Raw genomic sequence first — 25149 nt, forward strand, 5'->3', positions numbered from 1 at the left:
TAGGAGACTGGGAAATGGGCCAAAATATATACGTTTGAGGAAACAAATAGCTTACTATATAATTAAATATGAGGCAGTTTAGACTGGGCCCTTATGGATAAGTCACACCCATAAGTTTTATTTCATCTTACAGGCAGTGGAGAGCCTCTGGAGGATTCTGAGCTTCGTGGTCTCATCATCAGAGTTATGTATGGCAACCATCCCAACCTTTTTGGCACCAGGGAGGGGTTTTGTGGAAAACTATTTTTCCTTGGACAGCAGAGGATGGTTTCGGGATGATTCAAGCATATGACACTTCTTGTGCACTTTATTTTCAGTGGGAGCCCTGAGCTGGTTTTCCTGCAACTATCTGGCCCCATCTGGGGGTGATGAAGACAACGGCAGATTATCAGGCATTAGATTCTCATAAGGAGCGCACATCCTAGATCCCTTATGTGTGCAGTTCACAGTAGGGTTTGTGCTCCTATAAGAATCTAATGCTGCCTGATCTGATAGGAGGCAGAGCTCTGGTGGTAATGCAAGCAATGGGGAGCAGCTGCACATACAGATAAAGCTTCACTAGCTCACTCACTGGTGGCTCACCTCTTGCTCTGTGTCCTGGTTCCTAACAGGCTACAGACCAGTCAGGTCTGTGGCCCGGGGGTTGGGAACTCCTGGTGTATGCAAAAGACTACTCTGCAGCAATGTGGACAAATAGCATGAGGGTGAGCTGTCAGGGGAGACAGGCACACATGGCAGAGCTGTTTAAAAAGGAGGATAGACGACCAGGCACAGTGGCTCATGCCAGTAATCCCAGCACTTTGGGAGGCAGAGGCAGGCGGATCACGAGGTCAGCAGTTCAAGACCAGCCTGGCCAACATGGCAAAACCTCATCTCTGCTAAAAATACAAAAATTAGCTGGGCGTGGTGACATGCGCCTGTAATCCCAGCTACTCAGGAGGCTGAGGCAGGAGAATCACTTGAACCCGGGAGGCAAAGATTGCAGTGAGCCGAGATCGTGCCATTGCACTCTAGCCTGGGCAACACAGCAAGACTCTGACTGGAAAAAAAAAAAAAGGAGGATAGACAGGGCTTGGGGATTGGTGGATGGGTAGATAAGGAAGGAGGAGTCTAGCATGACTCTCAGACTACTGACTTGGACCAGCAGGGGAATGGCTGTGACAATAAATAAGATTGGGAAAACAAAAAGGTGAGCAAATTTAGAGGAGAAAATGAATTTCATTTTTGGCATGGTGTGGAAGGCTCGGGAGAGAGGTCTAGGCACCAGATGTCAACGTGAGGTGAAATGGATATAGCTGAAGTCAAGGGTGTGGTGAGGTTTTGCAGGGAGAGCAGGGACCTCCAGCAAGGCCAGTGCATAAGGGAGAATAGAGAAAAAAAGAACTAGAAAAAGACAAGGAGAGGCCAGAGAGGTGTGGAAAGAACCAGGGAAGACAGTTATTCACAACAAACAAAAGAGGGGAGAGTTTTAGAGAAGGAACTGAGCAGTTTGGGGCTCCAGGTGGGGCAGGAGTGGGTGGCCACGGTTGAGCGGCAGTGGCCTTCAAATTGGTCTGGGTAGGTTCTAATGGGTCAGATTGGTCAGTCCTTTCCAGGACACTGAAGGCTGCAGAGGTGTGACTGGATGCTGGTGGAGGGATGCATGGCGGGGAAGCTGAGTCAGATGCTGAAATCCTCCAAGCATGCGCCTGAAATGACCAAGGAAATGAAGGCGGAGGCTGCTGTCGCCTGGTGGCCTGGGAAGGGCCAAGAGCCAGGGAGCTGGAGGGAGGAGAGAACGTGCGACCTCAGCACGGAGCACTGTAGGGGAGGCGGGGCTCGAGGGAGATGGCGCCGCGCTCCCCGATGAACAGAGAAAGCGACAGGGTGAGTCGCAGGGCACAGTGTGGGATGAGTCACCGACAGCAAGGCATGGACTCCGGGAAGAAGGGGGAGACGAGCCGGGAAAGACTTGCATCGGGGATGTGAGCTGAGCTGCACCCAGACAAAAGCGGCTCGGGGCTCCTGAAAGCAGCGGGCACCGCCGGTCCTGCCAAGGGGCTACTTCCTGCGCGGAGTAGGAGAGTAGGAGACCCCAGGCCAGTCCCAATCCCCGGCCCGTCCGGGATGAGGGGGGCTGCGGGAGCTGCGGGGGCCTCCGCCGGGGAGGACGGTTCCAGGGTCCCTCGGCCGCCGCCCACTCCCGGGGGCGTTCCTTCCTCCCAGCTGCGCCCGGAGCGCCTGCTGCCTGGCAAGAGCCCGCCCCTCTGCGCCCAGCCCGCTGCAGCGGAGGGCGCCTGGGTGCCCTCGCCCGAGCCAGCAGCCCACGGTCGGCGCCGCACTGCCCCCTGGTGGCGGAGCGCTCCCGCGACCCGGCTCGCCACGCCTGGGAGGGGTCCAGGAGGACGCGGCTGGGGCCTGGGGGCTCTCAGGGTGGGGCCTTAGGGGATGAGGCTGGGGCCCGCGGGAAACCGGGCTGGGGCGAGAAGGCTCGCAGGACTTCTTGCCACAGAATGTTTCGATGCTGTTTTTAATTCTGCAAATGTAAGCCTTTCCACTTTAAGTCCAAGCTCAGCGCAGAGGACTGTTCTATAATACATACAATTTAGTTTAAAAATGTTGCAAATGTTAACGGGTGTCCTTGTCACAAACTCAAGCAATCCAGTATTATAGAAAGCAAAGAATGAAATGTGCTTCTTCTTTCTCCCCCAGACGCCCTTGCATACATTAAGATATGTATATATGGAAATGTTACCGGGAGTCCCGGTTATCCCAAAAAGGATTGTTTCCTGTTGTGTGGTGAGGCCAATGCACGAAACCGAAAGGGAGTGTGTCAAGCAGTGCAGGCTTTATTCAATGGCTCTGGAATTGGAAGATCTGAAATCAACTTAGCTGGTGAGAGCTGGGAAGTTACAGAGGTAGGGTGTCTTTAATGAAGGGGCTGGGCATTAAGAGCACGGGGGGGAATATTCATGCTTTTCTTGGGAAAGAACGGAGATTTTTCCCGGAATCAAGGAACCCCTTTTTTTCTGTCCCTTCTTGGTCTCTTCCAGTCGTTGTCATGGCGACTGTCAATTGTCACGGCGCTGGTGGGAGTGTTGTTTAGCATGAGAACTGGATGATAATAAAGCCAGAGGCTCGTCAGAGGCGCCATCTTGGATTTCGCCAGCTTCAGCTGGTTTCGTCCCAAGAAGGAACTTCAAAACACAGGCATTGTTTTTCCTGAAAATAAGCAGAGTTAAAGCTGAGTAGGAATTTAGCTCTGTCCCATATGCTATCGCGTTGGGCAGCAAAAGCAGGGTGGGGTCCAGCGAAATCAGCAGGCACTGCAATGAGTAACATACCCAGCTACGTTTATGCAGCATTTTTACGAAAATGAAACCATACTACCTGTAAAGGAAGATATGCTAACAAACAACAAAACTGGCAGGAACCAAGATTCCTACTGACACTACCCTTAGTTTTAATTTTCCCTGACAACAAATGAGGTTAACAGAGCATAATTATCATCTACGGTGACCCCTTCAAAAAGACAGGCTGTATACATTTGCACTAAGAGAAGAAATCGTGTAATGTCAGCAAATTTCCCCCACTTAAAGCTTCTCTATTTAAAAAGCTTCACGCACACACGCACGCATATGTCTTCAAGATGACCACAATTTATTTTGCAGTCATTCTTTGCACCAGTTCCCAATTTTTCCCACTAGCTCGCAAGCTCCGTGACTCGAGGAGACCGGGGGATCAGAGTTTGTTTTTGCTGAGAAGTGAGTCCTTTATGCCCCAAATAGTGACTGACATAGAGAAGGTACTCAGTAAACACTTTTTAAAGGAATGCCTGCCTGACTGAATCTTAATGGTGTGAGGCTTCTAGTGTGATACCCTACCTTGTTTTACCCTGAAGTGACTCTTCCTTAGCTAAGAGAGCCAGACGGACTCCATCGTGACTCCTTCACTCGCAGCTCCTTACCCACCCCCTTCCTCAAGGACTTAACTTGTGCAAGCTGACTCCCAGCACATCAAGAATGCAATTAACTGATAAGATACTGTGGCAAGCTATATCCGCAGTTCCCAGGAATTCGCCCGGTTAATAGCACCCAGAGCCCCTGCGTTTGTGTCCGGTTGATAACGCCCAAAGCCCGGCGTCTATCACCTTAGGATAGACTTAAAGCCTCTGCACCTGGAACTGTTTACTTTCCTGTAACCGTTTATCCTTTTAACTTTTTGCCTACTTTACTTCTGTAAGATTGTTTCAACTAGACTCCCCCTCTCCCCTGTCTAAACCAAAGTATAGAAGAAAATCTAGCTCCTTCTTCCGGGCCAAGAGAATTTTGAGCGCTAGCTGTCTCTCGGCTACCGGCTAATAAAGGACTCCTGAATTCGTCTCAGAGTGTGGCGTTTCTCTATAACTCACTCGGTTACAACACTAGGTTAATCTTTTTCCTTTAGCTGTTTGTTTAAAATATATTATGTTTAAGACCTTCTAACTGGTCAGCCTCCAAGATAGTATTGTGCTGGGCTTGCTTTATTCTGGTTTGGTTTCCATGATCCCAGTTCATGTGTTACCTGCTTCTCTACTGAATTCACAATGATACACAACTTTTAATTTGTTAGAACACAAACATAAGGAATTTTTTTTCATTGTAATGTGAGATATGACAGAGGCAAAATGTTTCTTAAAGACATAAAATAATTAAAATAATTACATAAATTGTAATAAAATAATTATTACAATGTTCTATCTTTGGCATTAAGGCATAGAACAATTTTTTAATCCTAAACTAGGCTGGGCATGGTGGCTCACTCCTGTAATCCCAGCACTTTGGGAGGCTGAGGCTGGTGGATCACTTGAGGCCAGGAGTTGGAGACCAGCCTGGCCAACATGATGAAACCCTGTCGCCACTAAAAATACAATAAAAAATTTAGCCGGGTGTGATGGCGCTCACCTGTAGTCCCAGCTACTCAGGAAGCTGAGGCACCAGAATCGCTTGAACCCGGGACGCGGAGGTTGCAGTGAGCTGAGATATAGCGCCGCTGCTCTCCAGCCTGGGCAACAGAATGAGACCCTGTCTCAAAGTAAATTAAATAAATAAAATCCTAAACTGTAGGACCAAGATTTGATTCAGAAAAGAGACTTTCTTGTACTAATTTCTACACTGTTCATGTCAGATCCAACTTTCTTTTTATTAGATGAATCTGGAAAAGCAACTTAGAATAATTCAATCAGTCTAAAAGAATAACAGCTGATGAGATGCAGTCAATAAGCAGTTTTGTATTAGTATTTTTATAAGAAATTAGAAAAACATGATTTTGGGGGAGATCTTCTCATAGTTAACAGCATATATAACATATAAGTTAGAAATGTACTCTGCTAGCTCATAAGATATTTTAAAGCAGGGATTTTAGTGTCATTAAACTTTTATTTATAATAGTTATTTTTAATACAATTTTTTTTTTTTACTTTGGAATAACTTTAGATTCACAGGAAAGTCGGATAATACAGGTAGTTTACCATATTCCCCTAACACAGTTTCCCCTAATGGTAACATATCACCATGGTAGTGTTGTGAATTCTTATGTTGGGTTGCCTCCACATCCATTTTGAATATACATTGGACTTTCCCACATCAAAATCAAGGCTCAGTCACCCCGGACAAAGTTGCTGGTTCTCCACCTTCTCCCAGTTCTGTTATGTGGTGGATCCAGATATCTGCCTCATACAACTATCTCCTGTTGACCACTTCTCTATGGCACAGCTGCATAGAACCTATTGGCCGCACTGACCCTCACACCCCACCTAGAATGTGCAGATGCGCCACGGGGCCCACCACTCAGTCACTGTGCCACCTCCTGGAACTCATGCCTGCTTGCTGTAAACCCACCGAATAAAACTCCCCATGGGAAACCTGTTTGGATAACACCCTGGACCCAATAAAGGTGTTGGCCCATGGGTTGCTGTCTTGGTCTCTCTGCCTGCACTCCCTGATTTCCATGAAGGTGGCCTCCAGGTATGCCATGTGCCCCAGGATCTGTAAGTAATAAACTATTTCTAGCCTGTGTCTCTCCTGATCATTGTAGGGGTGCTCCGCATCTTGAAGATCTTAAAGTAAAACAGATACATTTGTGGAAACTAAGGTCCCAACATTGTACATTACTATTAACTCCAGGCTTCATTTGGGTTTCAGTTTTTTCATTAATATCAGCCTAAGTTTTTAAAAAATAGCCGAAAAGAAGGATTTAATTTTATGTGGTAATTTCTGCACAAACATAATATTCTTGAGAAACTTCTTGTCTATCAATAACATGTTTAACTATATATTATATCAATATGCCCAAGAAATCAGGCCTTGGTAAAGATTTTTCTGTTTTTTTTTTTTTGGGAGGACGGAGTCTCGCTCTGTCACCCAGGCTGGAGTGCAGTGGCACGATCTCTGCTCACTGCAAGCTCCGCCTCCCGGGTTCAGGCCATTCTCCTGCCTCAGCCTCCCGAATAGCTGGGACTACAGGCACCTGCAACCACGCCCGGCTAATTTTTTGTATTTTTAGTAGAGACAGGGTTTCACCATGTTAGCCAAGATGGTCTCGATCTCCTGACCTCGTGATCCGCCCGCCTTGGCCTCCCAAAGTGCTGGGATTATAGGTGTGAGCCACCGTGCCCGGCCCCAAGATTTTTCTTTACTAAGTAATGCATGTGAAATATAATAACTGACAATGATAATACAGTGACCAGGTAACTCAAAAATTATAAGTCATTCAATTGAATAACATAGTGTTTTTGAAATGTAAAAAGATAAATATAAATAATAAGTCATATTAAGACAAAATTTATTTAACTGATAAAAGTAAAATTTGTTATTCTCTCTAGCTGTATAGACAAGACAGGATCTCTATAGTGCATTATTTCAAGACTTACTTAGTAAGAAAACCAGTAGGTTTGATTTTTTTTTAAATGCCACTTTGGTTTTAAAGCACTCGCTTTGTCCACTAGTTTTCTAGATCTGAGTATTGGCTATTAATGACATATTTCTAAATTATACACACCAATAATGTGACAATAGCTTCAGGTCAGGAACTACTGTGTGATTTAGATGTTTGTTCCTTCCAAACCTCATGTTGAAATTTGTTTCATCTTTTTTCTTGTTTTCATAGATACAGGGCCTCGCTCTGTTACCCAGGCTGGAATGCTGTGGTGTGTTTGTGACTCACCGTAGCCTTGAACTCCTGGGCTCAAGCAATCCTCCCACCTAAGCCTCTGGAGTAGCTGGGACTACAGGTGAGCACCGCCAAGCCTGACCTCAAGTTGAAATGTGATCACCAATGTTGGAGTGGGGCTTAATGGGTGGTGTTTAGGTTGCAGGGCCAGATCCTTATGAATAGATGAATGCCCTCCCTCAGGGGTGAGTGAGTTCTTCCAGAGCTTGTTGTTAGAAACAATTCTTGACCTCCCTCCTTTCTCTCTTGCTTACTCTCTTGCCATGTAATCTCTGCACACTCCAGTTCTCCTTCACCTTCCACCATGAGTAGAGGCAGCCTGAGGCCCTCACCAGATGCAGATGCCCAACCTTGAACTTTCCAACCATTCAGAGTCATTAGCCAAATAAACCTTTTATCTTTATAAATTACTCAGCCTCAGGTATTCCTTTATAGCAACACAAAACAGACTAAGACAGGAACCTACACTCCTTAGAAGAAGGCCATATGATATAAGGGTGTTGAGTCTAAGATTTTAGTGTCTACACTTCGTCTTACATTTTCCATTCTTTCCATTTTCACAAGTCCTATGATACAGTTGAAAATCTTTCCTACGTACTAGTAAAGCCATAGGAACTTAAAATTATTAAGTGTCAAGCACATATGAAAATCAGACAATGTGCAAAGAAAAACGGGCTATGTGTTGCATGAGAACGAGGAACTAATGTTCAGTTTAGGGATATGAACTGTTCAGAAACTTGGTCTGATCAAAGTTATGTCAGCCTTAATAGTAATCTGACTGATAAACAACTAATACTTGAAAGACGGTACTGATATGGACTATTTCACCTGGAGATTGTTTACTTGATAACTTTTTTTTCAAGTTCTGCAAGGTGATTTAACATCCAAAAATATATAGTCAATCCTGGGTATTCGTGGAGGACTGGGACCAGGACCCCTCAAATATATCAGAATCCACAGATGCTCAAATCCCTGATATAAAATGGCATAGTATTGACACATAACCTTTGCACTGCCTCCCATATACTGTAAATAATCTCTAGATTACATATAGTACCTAATACAATGTAAATGCTATATAAATAGTTGTTACACTGTATTTTTATTTGTATTTTTTTATTGTTGTATTGCTTTTTCTTTCAAATATATTCCATTGGAGGTTGGTTGAATCAGCAGATATGGAACACACAAATACAGGACAACTATATCTAAATCTAGATTAATGTAAGTGGTGAGAAAATATTTTCTCTCCGTCTAAGTAGGTCCTACCAGAGGGGAAACTAGACTCACTCAAAGATTGCTTTGATCAATCCACACACAGTTCAGTGATGGACAGAGTGTCAGTATCTGTTATATGTGTCACTATCCCATGCTAGAGGTGTCAATAGATTATGTAACCTTTCTGAGGAATCACAATATAATAATTGATAATAATATTGATCACATATACATAGACTTCCTTGACACAGGATTGCCACAGACCTTCAATTTGTAAAAAAAAAATGCAACATCTGTGGAAGTACTATAAAGAGAAGCAGAATAAGGCAGATATGCCTGTATAAGACTAAGGGAGAATCTTAAAAGCTGCAAGAGATGTACAAGGGATCCTCAATAAATCCATACATCTGTGGCCAGTGAATTTTTGACAAGAGTGCCAAGTCCATTCAATGATGAAATAATAGTTTCTTTAATATATGCTGTGAGAGAAATGGATTTCCACATGCAAGACTAAAGTTGGGCTCCACTTCACACCATATGTGAAAAATAATTCACAACCTAAATATAAGAACTAAAGCCATATAGAGGAAAACGTAAGAGTAAATCTTCATGATCTTGTGTTTTGGGTTCTTAGATAAGACACTAAAAGCCCAGGAAGAAACAACAAAAAATAGGTAAATTGGAGTTCATAAAAAATGTGAAACTTTTATATCAAAGGACATTTTCAAGAAAGTGAAAGACAACCTACAGAATGGGAGAAAATATTTGTAAATCCTATGTCTGATAACATCCAGAATATGTAAAGAACACCTACAACTCGGCCGGGCGCGGTGGCTCACGCCTGTAATCCCAGCACTTTGGGAGGCCGAGGTGGGCGGATCACCTAAGGTCGGGAGTTTGAGACCAGGCTGACCAACATGGAGAAACCCTGTCTCTACTAAAAATACAAAATTAGCCAGGCGTGGTGGCATATTCCCGTACTCCCAGCTACTCGGGAGGCTGAGGCATGAGAATCACTTGAACCCAGGAGGCGGAGGTTGCGGTGAGCCGAGATCTCGCCATTGCACTCCAGCCTGGGCAACAAGAGCAAAACTCCGTCTCAAAAAACAAACAAACAAACAAACAAAAAACCTACAACTCAACAACAAATAGACAAACAACCCAATTAAATGGTCAACAAAGGACTTGAATAGACATTTCTCCAAGGAAGGTATACAAATGGCCAGTAAGCACATGAAAAGATGCTCAAAGTCATTAGTCCTTAGGGAAATGCAAATCAAAACCACTTCGCACTTGCTAGGATGGCTATAATTTAGAGGGAAAAAAAAGAAACATAACAAATGTGCGTGAGAATGTAGAGAAGTTGGAACCTGTGTACATTGTTGGTGAAAATGTGAAATGGTGTAGACACTGTGGAAAACAGTTTGGCTGTTCCTCAGAAAGCTAAACATAGAATGACCATAGAATTGTAATACCGACAATTCCACTCCAAGATGTATAACCAAAATTATTGAACACAGGGACTGAAACAGATACTTGTACACCAATAATCATTGCAATATTATTCACAATAGTCAAACAACAGATGAGTGGATAAACAATGCCTGGTACCCTTCCTTCCTTCCTTCCTTCCTTTCTCTCTTTCTTTTCTTTTCTTTCTGTCAGTCTTGCTCTTGTTGCCCAGGCTTGAGTGCAATGACACAATCTCAGCTCACCGCCACCTCTGCCTCCTGGGTTCAAGTGATTCTCCTGCCTCAGCCTCCCGAGTAGCTGGGATTACAGGTGCCCACCACCACGCCCAGCTAATTTTTGTGTTTTTAGTAGAGACGGGGTTTCCCCACATTGGCCAGGCAGTATACACATTTTTCTATTATTCGGCCATAAAAAGGAATGAAGTTCTGATGCATACTACAACATGGATGAAACTCAGCAACAAGGTTTTTGAGGGAAAAAAGCTTAGTGAAAAGGCCACATCTTGTAGGATTCCACTTATATGAAATACATGCAATAGACAAATTCATGGAGACAGAAAGTAGATTAGAGGCTACCAGGAGTGGAAGGAGGGGAGAATGGGGATTTATTAACCAATAAGTGCAGTGTTTCTATTTGTTTTTGTTTTTGTTTTTGTTTGAGACAGGGTCTCGCTCTGTCATCCAGGCTGGAGTGCAGTGCCACGATCTCAGCTCACTGCAGCCTCCGCCTCCTGGGTTCAAGCAATTCTCCTGCCTCAGCCTCTGAGTAGCTGGGATTACAGGTGTACACCACCTGGCAAATTTTTGTAGAGATGGGGTTTCGCCATGTTGGCCAGGCTGGTCTCCAGCTTTTGACCTCAGGTGATCTGCATGCCTCTGCCTCCCAAAGTGCTGGGATTACAGGCGTGATCTATGGCCCCCGACCCAAGTGTTTCTATTTGGGATAATGAAAACGTTTTGAAAATAAATAGTTGTAATGGTTGCACAGCACTCTAAAGGTAATTTATGCCACTGAATTGTACACTTAAAATGGTGAAAATAGAAAATTTCACGTTATACAGATTTTGCTACCCAAAAAACAAAACAAAAAATCCAAAACCTTTATGTTATTATGAAGAAGCAGTTTTCCAAAGGAATAGGGATGCTGATAGCAGAAGGGAAAGAAATCTCATTAAATAAAAACAAAAGCAATGACCTCTTCAGGAGGTGGCTCAGCTAGTTTAGCCTTACCTTAGCACCATGATGGTTCATTTTATTCAGAAATAGAAACACGGGGCGTTGGGGAGAAGAGGAGATGTGTACCTGCCTCACCTGCCTCCCTGCCCAGAATGCCGACTCCGACTCTTGCATTCCACTAAGGCTGGGGATTAAATGAAAAGTGAGAATCTGGAAACCCTCAGAGATGATGCTTGTCGTTGGAGCTGATTTTATCTCGTTTTAGTAGCATGACCTCCTCCTCAAACTCAGGATGCAATTATGGTCAATCTCATTCGTGTGCAGTAATTGCTCAGACCCAATACCAGATTAGCAGGAAGTTCTGTTATTTTCCTTTTGAGGATGGGCTCCTACTGAGCTGTCCTGGAATCTACCACCATTCAGCTTACAAAAGACCCAGGGAACTAGGCCAGTCCAGCTTCCAACCCCAAGCAGGGAGCAACTTGCTCAGTCCACGTTGTGATAGCTCCTCGCTGCCACAAGGTGGTGATGTTGCATCACACACGCGCATGATGGGCGCGCAGGCGCCAATGCTCCTAGGACCTGCTGTTCCATTCCTAAATGAAAGCTGTTCCCAGGATCTGGACTCACAAGACAAGGCAGCCTGTTCCCTGCTGGGGAGCTCAGGGGCAAGAGGGCTTCTCGGAGGGAGGGCACATTCTCACCTCTGAAGACAAGGAGAACATCATCAGCACATAGACCAATCCCAGCAGTGCACCTTAGGTTGGGGAGGGCCACTGTGAGTTAAAGCAAAATGAACGAATGAATGAACCAGTAAGTATCTGAGAGGGAAAGTCCCAACGACCCTCAGGAGGTGCAATCAAGAGTTGCAGTTATTTTCGTTAGGAAGGTTCTAAACACAGGGGAAACCTTCCTTCCTTCTGCTCTATTGTTGGAGTGGGGCCATCCCGGGACACCAGAAATCAAGGAATTGAGTTTGGAGAAGGGACTTGGGGAGGTCACAGTGGCAGGTGACTGCCAAATGAGGTGGCAGAAGCCAGCAAGCGCTGGAAAAAGTCGGCCCAAACTATTCACCAGCACCGCCCCCCATAACTCCCCACCGGCTCTGGTTTCAAGACTTTCCGTTTTCTAGGTATTTCCTTGGCCTTAAACCATTTTCCTTTAAACGAACTTTTTCTGTGGAGCCATCCGGTTTCCCCCGATAGTGGCATCTCACAAAGGACAGTCCAGTATCCCAACAGCGTGTTGCGTTCCGCGGGACGCAGATTTCCTTCACAGGCACCCCCCGGGTTGCGTTTTTATAGCCACACCCACCCGCCCCCTATCTCCTGGGCACTGCTAATGAGTCCTGCATTTCTCTCCTTTGGTCTTTGGATAAATGAACAATCCGTGCGTGACCTTTGCGAGGGCATCTTGCATAATACCAGTACACCAGCGGCGCCGTCGGTGAGTGACCTTTGGGACTGGTTTCTCTCACCAGCGTAACTCCCCGGGAGATCCGAGCAAGCTGATGAGTGTGTCAGTGGCTCATTCTTTCTGTTGCACCACGGACCCTCATTCTGTAACCGGGATACCAGCTAGGGATGGGGAGCGGGAGGCGCAGGGCAGGGGCGTCCCTCCTCTCGGCACAGCCTCCCCGCGCTGGATTTCTATCAATCCAGTTTCCACCTGCCTGGAAGTCAGCAGGGTCCTCCCCAGTCCCAGATCGCCGGGCGAGGCCCCAGATGGACCTCAGGGGCGGGGAGTGGGCGGAGCTTAGGGGCCGAGGGGAGGTGTGGGTGGGGCGGGACGCCGCTGTGGAGGCGGGGCCTGGGCGTGGGCGGGCGCGGAGCGAGGCACCGCAACGCCGGGGCGGGGAGCGGGCGGGGCTCGAGCGGCGGGGAGGGGTGTGGGCGGGGCGGGTGAGTGGGCGGGGCCTCCGCGTGGTAGGCGTGCTGCGTAAAGAGGCCTGCAGTCCCGCGGCGCGGGGCAGGTTCCGGGCTGCTTAGGTTGGCACCGGTCCGCGGTCCCCGGGGGCGCAGTCGCAGCGCTCCCGCCCCCCAGGCGTCTGCGAGTGCGCGGCCCAGTGCGGCCGGAACCTCGCGCAACTCCTAGAGCGGTCCTTGGGGAGACGCGGGTCCCAGTCCTGCGGCTCCTACTGGGGCGTGCGCTGGTCGGAAGGTGAGTGATCCCCTGTCGGGGACCGGGGGACTTGGGAAGGACAGTTCCCGGAATGGACGGCTAGAACGCTCTCTGGGATTTCAGCTGGCCGGCCATATGGCCCTGTGGGTCGTCGCTCCCCGGCCAGGGACCATTCTGTACATAGGATCGTGCTTGGCTCTCACGGAACGCGCCCACACGCAGGGTCCCGGTGTCGAATCGTCTGGTGGAATCTGCCCTCAACCCTATGGAGCGGGTGCTGGTATCATAGTCATATTACAAGTAGGAATCAGCGGGCCCAAGGTCAGTCTGTAAAGGGGGTACCGGGGTTTAGGCCCGTGCGCTGCCCAGCTCTGCCCTGAAGGCGCGGCTGAACCACTGGTTTGCGCTGCCTTTGTCAAGGACATTGTGGCACTGTGGAAAAAATGAAAAATCAACTTCTCTAACCTATAATCTCTCTGGGAAAAAAAAATCAGCTTTTTTTTTTTTTTTTCCCGAGACGGAGTCTCACTCTGTCGCCCAGGCTGGAGTGCAGTGGCACGATTTTGGCTCACTGCAACCTCCGCCTCCCGGGTTCAAGCAATTCTCCTGCCTCAGCCTCCCGAGTACCTGGGATTATAGAGGCGCGCCACCACGCCTGGCTAATTTTTTGTATTTTTAGTAGAGACGGGTTTCATGTTGGTCAGGCTGGTCTCAAACTCCTGACCTCGTGATCCGCCCGCCTGGGCCTCCCAAAGTGCTGGGATTGCAGGCGTGAGCCACTGCTCCCGGCCCTCTTTTTCTTTTTTCTTTTTTTTTAGAAGAGTCTCACTCTGTTGCCCAGGCTGGAGTGCAGTGGGGCAATCTCAGCTCACTGCAACCTCTGCCTTCCAGGTTCAAGCGATTCTCCCCCCTCAGCCCCTCGAGTAGCTGGGATTACAGGCACCTGCCACCATGCCCAGCTAATTTTTGTATTTTTAGTACAGGCGGGAGTTTCACCATATTGGCCAGGCTGGTCTTGAACTCATTCTTCTTCCTTTTCTTTTCTTTTTTTTTTTTTTTGAGATGGAGTTTCGCTCTTATTGCCCAAGCTGGAGTGCAATGGCACAATCTCAGCTCACTGCAACCTCTGCCTCCCGGGTTCAAGCTATTCTCCTGCCTCAGTCTCCCGAGTAGCTGGGATTACAGGTGCGTGCCACTACACCCAGCTAATTTTTGGTATTTTTAGTAGAAATGGAGTTTCACCATATTAGTCAGGCTGGTCTCAAACTCCTGACCTCAGGTGATCCGCCTGCCTCGGCCTCCCAGAGTGCTGGGATTAATGAACCACTGCGCCCGGCCAAAAATCAGCTTCTTTAACCTTTAATCTCTGAAAAAATAAATCAGTTTAACCTTTAATCTCCGAAGATCACAGCCAAAGAAATACATGAAAAGGAACAAGTATTAAATAATATATACTTCTAGCTGTGCTGTTTATAGTTTTAGGAAAAAAATGGAAATAACCTAAGGTCCCAGAAATAGGAAAATGGGCACAAAAGGGTATGCAGGCAATGGTTTAGCTGCCGCATGAATACACACTGAATACACTGTGAAATGTTGTCTGTTAGAATGCCCAGCACGGGGACTCTCCACATGGAAAGAGGCACAGGAAAAAAAGTGAAAACATTACAAAACAACTTCTTAAAATTAAATAATGTACACGTCAAAAATATCAGAGCCCATTTGACCTGGTATATACAGTTTAATAACCACATGGCTCTTTTTTCCTGTAGGCCTGGGTAGGTGCATAGTTTCTAAAAAGGGAGAGAACTGTCACTGCTGTGGATGGGGTGCCAAGGGAAGTGCCTGGGGTCAAGTGAACAGTGACACAACTGCAAGTCAAGAGCCTGTGTTGGAGTCTTTCCCCACTATTTCAAATAGTATAGAAAATAGAGCTGAGTCACTCAAATAGAGCTGAGTCAGTCACTCAGCTCTTGGACCTCAGATTCTTATTCTTAACCGCTAGGGGGATGGAGACAGAAGTCACAAACTCACATGCCACCAGGCATATGATGTAAACATGTAAACTGGGCCAAGGAATACAAAAGGGAGTGGTGAGCTGGGGACACTGAAGAATGGATGCCCTGTCTAGAGGAGTGAAAATGAAGCATTTCATACAAACAACATGATTTCGGGCAATCACTTTGGGAATCAGGATAAGGTGTTCCCCCAGTCTGCAGAAACACTGGCAACGTTTACAAAGGTAAATCATTTCATATCACTCTATTTTATTTTTCTTTTTTGAGATAGAGTCTTGCTCTGTTGCCCAGGCTGGAGTGCAATGGCACAATCTTGACTCACTGCAACCTCCACCTCCCAGGTTCAAGTGATTCTCCTGCCTCAGCCTCCCAAGTAGCTGGGACTACAGGCACATGCCACCATACCCGGATAATTTTTGTATTTTTTAGTAGAGACGGGGTTTTGCCACATTGACCAGGCTGGTTTCAAACTCCTGACCTCAGGTGATCCCACCTCGGCCCCCCAAAATGCTGGGATTACAGGTGTGAGCCACCGCAACTGGCGATCATTCCATGTTACTCTCCAGCTTAAGAGGCTCCAAGGGCTTTCTGTCAGGCTTAGAATAAAATCCTCACCCCTACCCTAGGAGGGGTCAGGTCAGACCCCTCCCACCTCCCTGACTGCATCTACCACCACCCACTCTTTTTTTTTTTGAACCACAGTTCAGCCAAACAGGCTTTCTTTTTTTTCTTTTACTTTCTCTTTTTTCTTGAAACAGAGTCTAACTCTGTCACCCAGTCTGGAGTGGAGCAATCCTCTAATCTCAGCCCCCTGAGTAGCTGGGATTACAGGCATGCACCACCACACCTGGCTAATTTTTAAAAATCTTTGGTAGAGATGGGATCTCACTATGTTGCCCAGGCTGGTCTCAAATTCCTAGGCTCAAGTGATCTCCTGCCTCAGCCTCTCAAAGTGCTGGGCCTTCTGCTTCCCTGGGCTTTGCCAGGCCTCCCTATGCATTGTGATAGCCAAAGTTTGCTTTCTACAAAGTCACCTCCAGGCAATGACTGTCCACCAGGGCACTGTAGAGCCTCCCAGCTAATGATGAAGTCACTCACTCTCCTCTCTTTTTCCTTTAAGATAATCCCTTTCCGGACCCGCCATTTTGGCTCACCCTGTAAGTTACAGCCCCACTTCTCACTGCCAAGTGTGGGTGTCACTGCTGGCTCAGGGAGCATGGATCCTGTAAACTTGCCTCATCGGGAGGCTTTGAGGAGTGACCCCCCAGGAACTAGACAAGTAACTTGTTCTTCACAATCACTGCCCTCCCAAGAACATCCAGGATTTCAGCCTCAGTGCTAAGACAACCATGTCTCTCCCTGACACATGCTCGCTGCTGAGAATTCTAGGAAAAGCAGAGGGCTGTGCAGCTGCCCCTGCCCCTGGGCTAGGAGAGCTGGCAAATGCCTGGAGACCCAAAGGCCTCATCCTCAGGGCGGCCAACTCTTCTGTTTTAGTGATATACAGACTATCTTTTATTGTGATTTATAGTGCAACTTACCGGTTCAAACAATACTACCTGTATTCATAAACTTTCTTTTTCCTTTCCTTCCTCACTGCCCAGCTTTAGGTTCATTCTTGTAAGTGTTGCTGGTGTCAGAATAGGAACCTCCCTGCGCTTTGAAGGGATGAATGTGACCTCTCCCACATTCTCCGGTGCTGTGATGTACCTTAAACACAGCAAGGTACTTGGACACAAAGCCTGTGCCTGGAGCCCTTATGCACTTTCAGACAGACAGTGCATGGCCCTCGCTACAGACTCAGTGCCATTGTAGATGTTTCTGCATGGAAAATACATAAACACAAATATCTGCAGTTGCCAATGCACCACCATCTTGCAGCCCCAAGAGAGCCCCGGGAATCCAGGTTCCTTTGGTATTTCTGCTCCCTGCCCTTGGTGCATAGCCTCCATCCCCAGGATGACAAGAAGGCTGACTGAGCCCTAGCATCATCCCACAGTCCAGCTGGGAAGAGAGCCAGCGACAAAGCCAGAGGGAACTAGCTCCCACACTCCCAGCCCCAGCTGAGTTAGCTTCTTGAGGGTATTTCTTGGAAGCCCCGCCTGTGACTTCTGCTGATACCTCACTGGCCATCTCAACTGCAAGGCAGCCTAGGAAATGTAGTGCTTACCTGGACGCATGGATTCCTGGAATCAATTCAGGGTCTGTCCTTAGGGAACCAGAGTGGGGATATTCAGTCACCAAAGATGCAGATTCCCAGCTGTCCAGTGAAGTCAAGCGAATGGGGAAGGATTTGAAGTCACCTTTGGGTGTTTGGAGTGATCAGAGCTGTCTGCCCTCTTGGGGAGTGACAGTGCCCCACTCTGTTAAGTCCCATGCCTGCCCGCAACTCAGCTTCAGCCACAATGATGTAGCCTCTTTTCCTTTCCATCCACAGGGCACCTGGCCTGGGTGGAGCCCACTCCTCAGCACCCACCTCACTTCTTGCAGTATTCTGCAGACCCCAGCCCTGTGCCTGTGCTCCTGGACAGCTGGAGATAAGGAGTGGGCCTTGGAAGATGCTCATTCAGGCCCTGCTCAAGATTCCAGTCCTGGTGGGGATAAGCACCACTTTTGTGTGTCTCTGTGCTTTTTGTTTTGCTGTAAAGACACACTGATAGGTTCACGTTGTCGTTTGGACACAACATGCGCGATGCGTGTCTTCACACTAAGCCCTAGTCACACTCTCTGCATTGTTTTTTTATCCCATTTTTTCCTACTGTGGTACAGAACATCTCACATAAAATTGACCATTTTAACCACTTTTTTTGTTTGTTTGTTTTTTGTGTTTTTGGACAGAGTCTCGCTCTGTCTCAGCCTCCCGAGTAGCTGGGATTACAGGTGCACACCACCACGCCTGGCTAATTTTTGTATTTTTAGTAGAGACGGAGTTTCGCCATGTTGGCCAGGCTGGTCTCGGACTCCTGACCTCAGGTAATCCACCTGCCTCAGCCTCCCAAAGTGCTGGGATTACAGGTGTGAGCCACGGTGCCTGACCTCATTTTAGCCACTTTTAAGGGTAGAATTTTCTGGCTGTTTTCATTCATGTACTGATAGACACTTGGGTTGCTTCCATGTTTTAGCTGTTGTGGAAAATGCTGCTTTGAACATGGGTGGGCAAGTGGTTTTCAAGACCCTGCTTTCAGTTTTTTGGGTTCAGAGTAACGAATGGAATTGCTGAGTCATATGTTAATTCTCATTTTTCTAATTGTAATTTTTGGGGCCACAGCACCTCTCCAGCAGCGGCAGCACTCGACCTTTCCCCAGCGGTGCACGGGGTTCCAACTTCTCCGCATCCTCACCTACGTGTGTTATTTTGTTTTTTGGTAGTAGTAGCCATTCTAATGCGTGTGATATGGGATCTCATTGTGGTTTTGATTTGCATTTCCCTAATGATTAGTGATGCTAAGCATCTTTTCATGGCTTACTGACCATTCATACATCTTTGGAGAAAAGCCTACACAAGCCTTCTGCCCATTTTTGCATTGAGTTGTTTGCTTTGTTGTTGTTAAGTTTTATCTGAGCTGTTTTTTTATGGTAGGGAGAGTGGGTTTGTTGGAGTCTCCTTGTATCTCCCAGAAGGAAGCCAGAATTTCAGAGATGGCCAGGAGGGGGTGAGGCCAAAGGCTCCCCTGGGGAGAACTCACGTTTTTCCAGAGCCCCATTGTGTGCCAGCCGCCGCACATAGCAACTGTCTCTCTCTCACTCTTCTGGGCCATGCTGTGACTTTGTTGATGAGGAGGTTGAGGCACAGAGGGGTGGAGGGATGTGCTGCAGGGCCCACAGCTACAATGGGCAGAGCTGGAAATTGCACCAAGTCTGTCTGATGCGGGGGTCTCCTCTGCTCCTCTGGCCTCCGCTGCATCCCTGGAGAATCTCTGAGACTTCTGGTTAGAGCCTGGGTCTAAGCCAACTCCCATTATTTTCAAGTGAGGGGAAGGGCCGACAACTGCCAGTGCTGGCCCACCAGTGTCTGGCACCAGCCGAGGAGTGCACGCACCCATTGGTGGTGTGGCGGTTCACTGATCCCCCAGCCTTCTGCTTGATCTGCGGGGAAAACTGGGGAAGGCAGGAAGGCCAAGGAGGCCCAACTCCTGCTTCCTACCGTGGCTCATTTCCTGGGTCCTTTGCTGTATGACTGTCTGGATGGAAGGTTCAGAGTCCTCTCAAAAAAGGAAAAAAGTATGGGTTTTGACATCCTGCGTGGCTTGTCCTCTGAGGCCTAAATCTCCAGAAGATTCCTGGCCTCTCTTGAGAGGTCTTTCTCTGATGTGTTTGCGTGTCTGTCAGGAAGCAGCAGTGATGCCTAGATGTGGTACATTCGACCTCACCTATGCCTCTCCCCCCCTCCCGGGTTCGTTTTGTCTTCCAGATTGCTGGACTCGCTGAAGAGAGACTACGCAGGAAAGCCCCAGCCACCCATCAAATCAGAGAGAAGGAATCCACCTTCTTAAGCTATGGCAGGTAATGATTCACTATTGTGGAGTAAGACTTTTTTTTTTTTGAGATGGGATTTTGTTGTATTGCCCAGGCTGGTCTCAAACTCCTGAGCTCAAGTGACCCTCCCACATTGACCTTCCAGGTAGGAGTTAGACTCTTAATCAGAAATTGGATACATTTTTGTAAAAAATCCAAGCCACGTGGAAGTGTATAAACTATCTGGAATTATCTTGTTTTCTATGTTCTCACTTGTTTCATTGTTCCTTTCGACTCCCTCCAGAATTTAGGTTCCTCAAAAGTGGGGCCCTGCCTATCCTGTCTTTGCTGTGCCTCCAGGCCCTGAAATTCTCCCTGGGCCATAGCAGGGGCTCAAGTGAATGAACCCCAGGAGGCATCTTGGGTAAAAATTCAGTACGATTCTATCTTTGCTTTTGCAACTGCTTATCATGCACATATACATGAACATGCAATCTTGCAACTTTTTAATTTCACCTAACGATATAACATGGAGAGCCTTTCATGTTAGAACACACAGATTCACCTTATTCTATACATTATGGTGTAGATTCGGATTTTCGCCCTTGGCACTACTGACATTTTGGGCCAGATAATCCTATGTTTTGGGGGGTTATCCTGTGCACCCTGTTTAGCACCATCCCTGGCCTCTGCCCACCAGATGCCAGTAGCACCCCTCCCCCACTAGCTGTGACAAACCAAAATGTCTCCAGGCATTGAGAAATGTCCCCTAGCAGGCACAACACTGCCCCAGTTGAGAACCATTGGTGTAGGTATTTCATTTGCATCTATTCTCCTGTTAAGCCCCTAAGTATAGTTCCTTTATTGAAACAAGAGTCTGAGAAAGTAAAATTAAAATGTTAACCATGAATCTAACTTATGGAATTCAACCTTTGTAGTCAGCTCAATGCCCTGAAACCCATTGGTTCAAACTGATACGTGTATTTTTTCCTTAAAGTGTCATTATGAAAAATTTAAATCAAGAGTTTAACATCTTCTCAAAGGTGACCAGGGTAAATTTAATTAAGCAAATCACCAGGCTGCCTCCCAGAGGAAGTCAGTATATAAGCCTGGAGACTCTTTCCAATGAGGAAAATACTGCTTCAGAAGCCCCTGGTGTGAACGATACTGCCAGTGCCAGGAGGGCCTGACTCTTCCTAGAGTCCTCTTTGTTATCAGCATCACCACTGAAAGATGGGCTCCATGTGGCCCTGCCTTCCCATGAGACCAGCGGGTCTGATTCCTCATGTTTTGTTTAAGTGTCAGATTTGATGGACTGGGGGAGATGGAAGCAGAACTGTGCCACACTGAAAGGTGCCTGTAGCTGATATCTGCAAATGTAGGGTTAGCATGGAAGATTAATTCCAGCAGTTCTTTATTTTGGTGTTAGAGAGCTGGTCTAAACCTTCTTATAGAGGATAACCAAATTAAGTTGGGCTTTTAAAAGATTTAGTGGTGGTATTTTTGAGGAGATATAATTTGACCCATTGTATTGTGATGTTGAGCTATGAATAACTGGATTTTTAAATTGCCCATTACATTAAAACTGCCACCTATTAGAAAGTTTGGTATTTCTGGGGCCAGGTGCTGTGGCTCATACCAGTAATCCCAGCACTCTGGGAGGCCAAGGTGGGCAGATCACCTGAGGTCGGAAGTTCGAGACCAGCTTGACCAACATGGAGAAACCCTGTCTTAACTAAAAATACAAAAAATTATCCGGGCGTGGTGGCGCATGCCTGTAATCCCAGCTACTCAGGAGGCTGAGGTAGGAGAATTGCTTGAACCCGGGAGGCAGAGGTTGCAGTGAGCTGAGATCGTTGCTCCAGCCTGGGCAACAAGAGCGAAACTCTGTTTCAAAAAAAAAAAAAAAAAGAAAAAAGAAAAAAGGAAAGAAAAGAAAGTTTGGTGTTTCTGGCCAAGTGCGGTGGCTCATGCCTGTAATCCCAGCACTTTGGGAGGCCAAGGCGGGTGGATCACTTGAGGCCAGGAGTTCAAGACCAGCCTGGCCAACATGGCAAAATCCCATCTGTACTAAAAATACAAAAAATTAGCTGGGCGTAGTGGCACACATCTATCGGGGGAAATTCAGCCAGATATTGGACGAAATTCACCCCCAATATTTCACGTAGGTTCTTTTCTATATTTCCTAAGTGTCGGCCGGTCTGAGAAATAAACGGACAGAATACAAAAGAGAGAAATTTTAAAGCTGGGTGTCCAGGGGAGACATCACATGTCGGCAGGTTCCGTGATGCCCCCGAGCCGTAAAACCAGCAAGTTTTTATTAGTGATTTTCCAAAGGGGAGGGAGTGTACAAATAGAGTGTGGGTCACAGAGATCACGTGCTTCACAAGGTAATAGAATATCACAAAGCAAATGGAGGCAGGGCGAGATCACAGGACCACAGGACCGGGGTGAAATTAAAATTGCTAATGAAGTTTTGGGCACACATTGTCATTGAGAACATCTTATCAGGAGCCAGGGTTTGAGAGCAGACAACCGGTCTGACCAAAATTTATTAGGCAGGAATTTCCTTGTCCTAATAAGCCTGGGAGTGCTACGGGAGACTGGGGCTTATTTCATCCCTACAGCTGGACCATAAAAGACAGCCGCCCCCGCGAAGCGGCCATTTCAGAGGCCCACCCTCAGGGACGCATTCTCTTTCTCAGGGATGTTCCTTGCTGAGAAAAAGAATTCAGTGATATTTCTCCCATTTGCTTTTGAAAGAAGAGAAATATGGCTCTGTTCCGCCTGGCTCACCGGCAGTGAGAGTTTAAGGTTATCTCTCTTGTTCCCTGAACATTGCTGTTATTTTTTCAAGGTGCCCAGATTTCATATTGTTGAAACACACATGCTCTGCAAACAATTTGTGCAGTTAACACAATCATCACAGGGTCCTGAGGCAATATACATCCTCCTCAGCTTACGAAGATGATGGGATTAAGAGATTAAAGTAAAGACAAGCATAGGAAATCACATGGGTATTGATTGGGGAAGTGATAACTGTCCGTGAAATCTTCACAATTTACGTTCAGAGATTGCAGTAAAGACAGGCATAAGAAATTACAAAAGTATTAATTTGGGGAACTAATAAATGTCCACGAAATCTTCACAATTTATATTCTTCTGCCATGGCCTCAGCCAGTTGCTCCGTTCGGGGTCCCTGACTTCCCACAAAACACACCTGTAGTCCCAGCTAGTCAGGAGACTGAGGCATGAGAATCACTTGAACCTGGGAGGCAGAGGTTGCAGTGAGCTGAGATCATGCCACTGCATTCCAGCCTGGGTGACAGAGTGAGACTGTCTAAAAAAAAGAGAGAGAGAGAGACAGAAAGAAAAGAAAATTTGATATTTCTTAGCTTCAATTACTATGATGCACCTGAACATTCAATTTTCATCTTAGTCTTCATTGAATTTAACAGAGAGAGGTTGTTCTTCAAGAGGAACTGTTTCTTATCCTGATTTAGGTAAGAAAGTACTCATTGTCTATGCACACCAGGAACCCAGGTCTTTCAACGGATCCTTGAAGAATGTGGCTGTAGATGAACTGAGCAGGCAGGGCTGCACCGTCACAGTGTCTGATTTGTATGCCATGAACTTTGAGCCGAGGGCCACAGACAAAGATATCACTGGTGAGTCATGGGATAAATGCTCTATTTGTAAAAACCATCTTTATGTTTTTTACTTTAAAAAATGTTGACTTCCAGCTGCAAAATGGCATTATAGAAGCAAGCTAGCTTCACTTTCCAAAAACAAATAGATAGCACTGGGATTATCACCAGCAGTATCCCAGAAGTCAAATATGAAGATGAAATAGTTCCCAAGACCACACATAAATGAAACAACTCCAAGCAGACGGTAAGAGATTGGACTATCATATCCACGACACCCCTCCCCACAAACTACCCAGCACCAGCTGTGTGGGAAATTTCCTCCCAAGTCACAGGTTCTACACTGGAAAAGAGATCAAGGGGGACAATCAGCTTCTTAATTTTCTGGGGTTCCCAGAAACAGGCAGGAAGGAGACCTGTTCCTGCCTCAACCCACAGGAAGCATCAGGAGTGCCTAAAGGGAGAAATATCCCTGACAACAGCCAGAGACAAAGGAGGGAGATGGGAGTATTGTCCCCAGCCCTGGAAACTCTGATCTGTAACTTAGCCAAAGGAGATGCCAAACCAGAGTGGCTGTTCAGCAGCACCACACTGTAGGAGGTACATTCTGCAGGTTTCCTGGGCATGAGCTACTAGCCAGCCTTCCCACACTACCATGCTATCCCCTTTGGAACCTCTCATATTCAGGACTGGCACACTCTGAACAGTAGGTTACTAGAGCTGAGGCAAACGTGGGCATAAACCACCATCTAGTGCCAAAAAGCAGGTGGTGACTTAGTAGAGGAAAAAAAAAATTTTTTAATAAGAAAGTTGCAAAGACTTTCTAAGCAAATATATGTAATAAAAATGAAAACAAGTCAGACATAGAAGACTGAAATAAATAGATGTCATCCACAAGAAACAACAGTAAACAGGGAACCATGACCTCTCCACACAGACAAAGCAAGGAACCAGTGACTGAACCTAACGAGACAGCACTGTTTGGACTCTCTGACCAAGAATTCAGAATAGCACTTTTAAGGAAATGTGGTAATCCTCAAGATCACACAGAAAAGCAATTCAGAAATTTATCAGTTAAATTTTACAAAGATATTGAAATAATTTTTAAAAAATCAAACAGAAATCTTGGAACTAGAAATACATTTGCTGAAAAATTCATTAGAGGCTCTCAACAGCAGAATGGATGAAGCAGAAGAAAAAATCAGTGAACTCAAAGGCAGGTGATTTGAAAATACACAGAGGAGAAAAAAGAAAAAGGTATGGAGATTTCTTACAAAATATAGAAAATTACCTCAAAAGACCAAATCTAAGAATGATTGGTGCTTAAGAGGAAGCTGAGCAAGAGCAAGGCATAGCAAGCTTATTCAAAGAAATAATAACAGAAAAATTTTCCAAAACTTCAGAAAGAGATAAATATCCTGGTAGAGGAAGGTCATAGAATAAACAGATTTGACTCAAATAGGACTACCCCAAGGCATATAATTATTAAACTCTCAAAGGTCAAGAACAAAAAGAGGATCCTAAAAGCAAATAACATGTAACAGAGCTCCAGTTCATCTGGCAACAGACTTCTCAACAGAAAACATATAGGCTGGGAGGGAGTGGGACATTTTCAAAGTGCTGAAAGAACAAAACTGTCAACCAAGAATACTGTACCCAGCAAATCTAGCCTTCAACTCTGAAAGAGAGAGAGTCTTTCCCAAACAAAGAAAAGCTGAGAAAATGCACCACCACCAGACCCACCTTACAAGAAATGCTAAAGGGAATTCAATAAGAAAGAAAAACACTAATGTGCAAAAAGAAAACATTTGAAGATGTAAAACCCACTGGTAAAAGTAAGTACACAGAACACTCTAA

General features: G+C 46.3%; 1 protein-coding gene and 1 pseudogene across 17 annotated transcripts in view; both read left to right on the forward strand.

Moving 5' to 3' along the window:
* Nucleotides 1-1104: 1104 nt before the first annotated feature.
* The window catches only part of NQO2 (N-ribosyldihydronicotinamide:quinone dehydrogenase 2), a 31401-nt gene continuing 7356 nt past the window's right edge, over nucleotides 1105-25149 (forward strand). Inside the window, exons 1-7 of one of the 17 annotated variants that reach the window (XM_063812750.1) lie at nucleotides 13007-13214; nucleotides 15178-15414; nucleotides 16311-16347; nucleotides 16795-16915; nucleotides 17628-17784; nucleotides 19602-19693; nucleotides 23149-23313. In XM_063812750.1, the coding sequence (XP_063668820.1) occupies nucleotides 19687-19693; nucleotides 23149-23313 (172 nt within the window). In that variant the 5' untranslated portion in view covers nucleotides 13007-13214; nucleotides 15178-15414; nucleotides 16311-16347; ... (1 more) ...; nucleotides 17628-17784; nucleotides 19602-19686. Of the gene's footprint in view, nucleotides 1190-2691; nucleotides 2898-7125; nucleotides 7250-11987; nucleotides 12501-12942; nucleotides 14361-15177; nucleotides 15415-16310; nucleotides 16348-16794; nucleotides 16916-17627; nucleotides 17785-19601; nucleotides 19694-23148; nucleotides 23314-24987; nucleotides 25128-25149 lie in introns of those variants that run through there. The other 16 variants (XM_063812749.1, XM_063812751.1, XM_054685570.2 and 13 more) reach the window with 16 other exon arrangements.
* On the forward strand, nucleotides 1980-2675 carry LOC107975031 (splicing factor, proline- and glutamine-rich-like; annotated as a pseudogene).

This window comes from Pan troglodytes, chromosome 5 (genome assembly GCF_028858775.2).
Source record: "Pan troglodytes isolate AG18354 chromosome 5, NHGRI_mPanTro3-v2.0_pri, whole genome shotgun sequence".
Lineage (NCBI taxonomy): Eukaryota > Metazoa > Chordata > Mammalia > Primates > Hominidae > Pan > Pan troglodytes.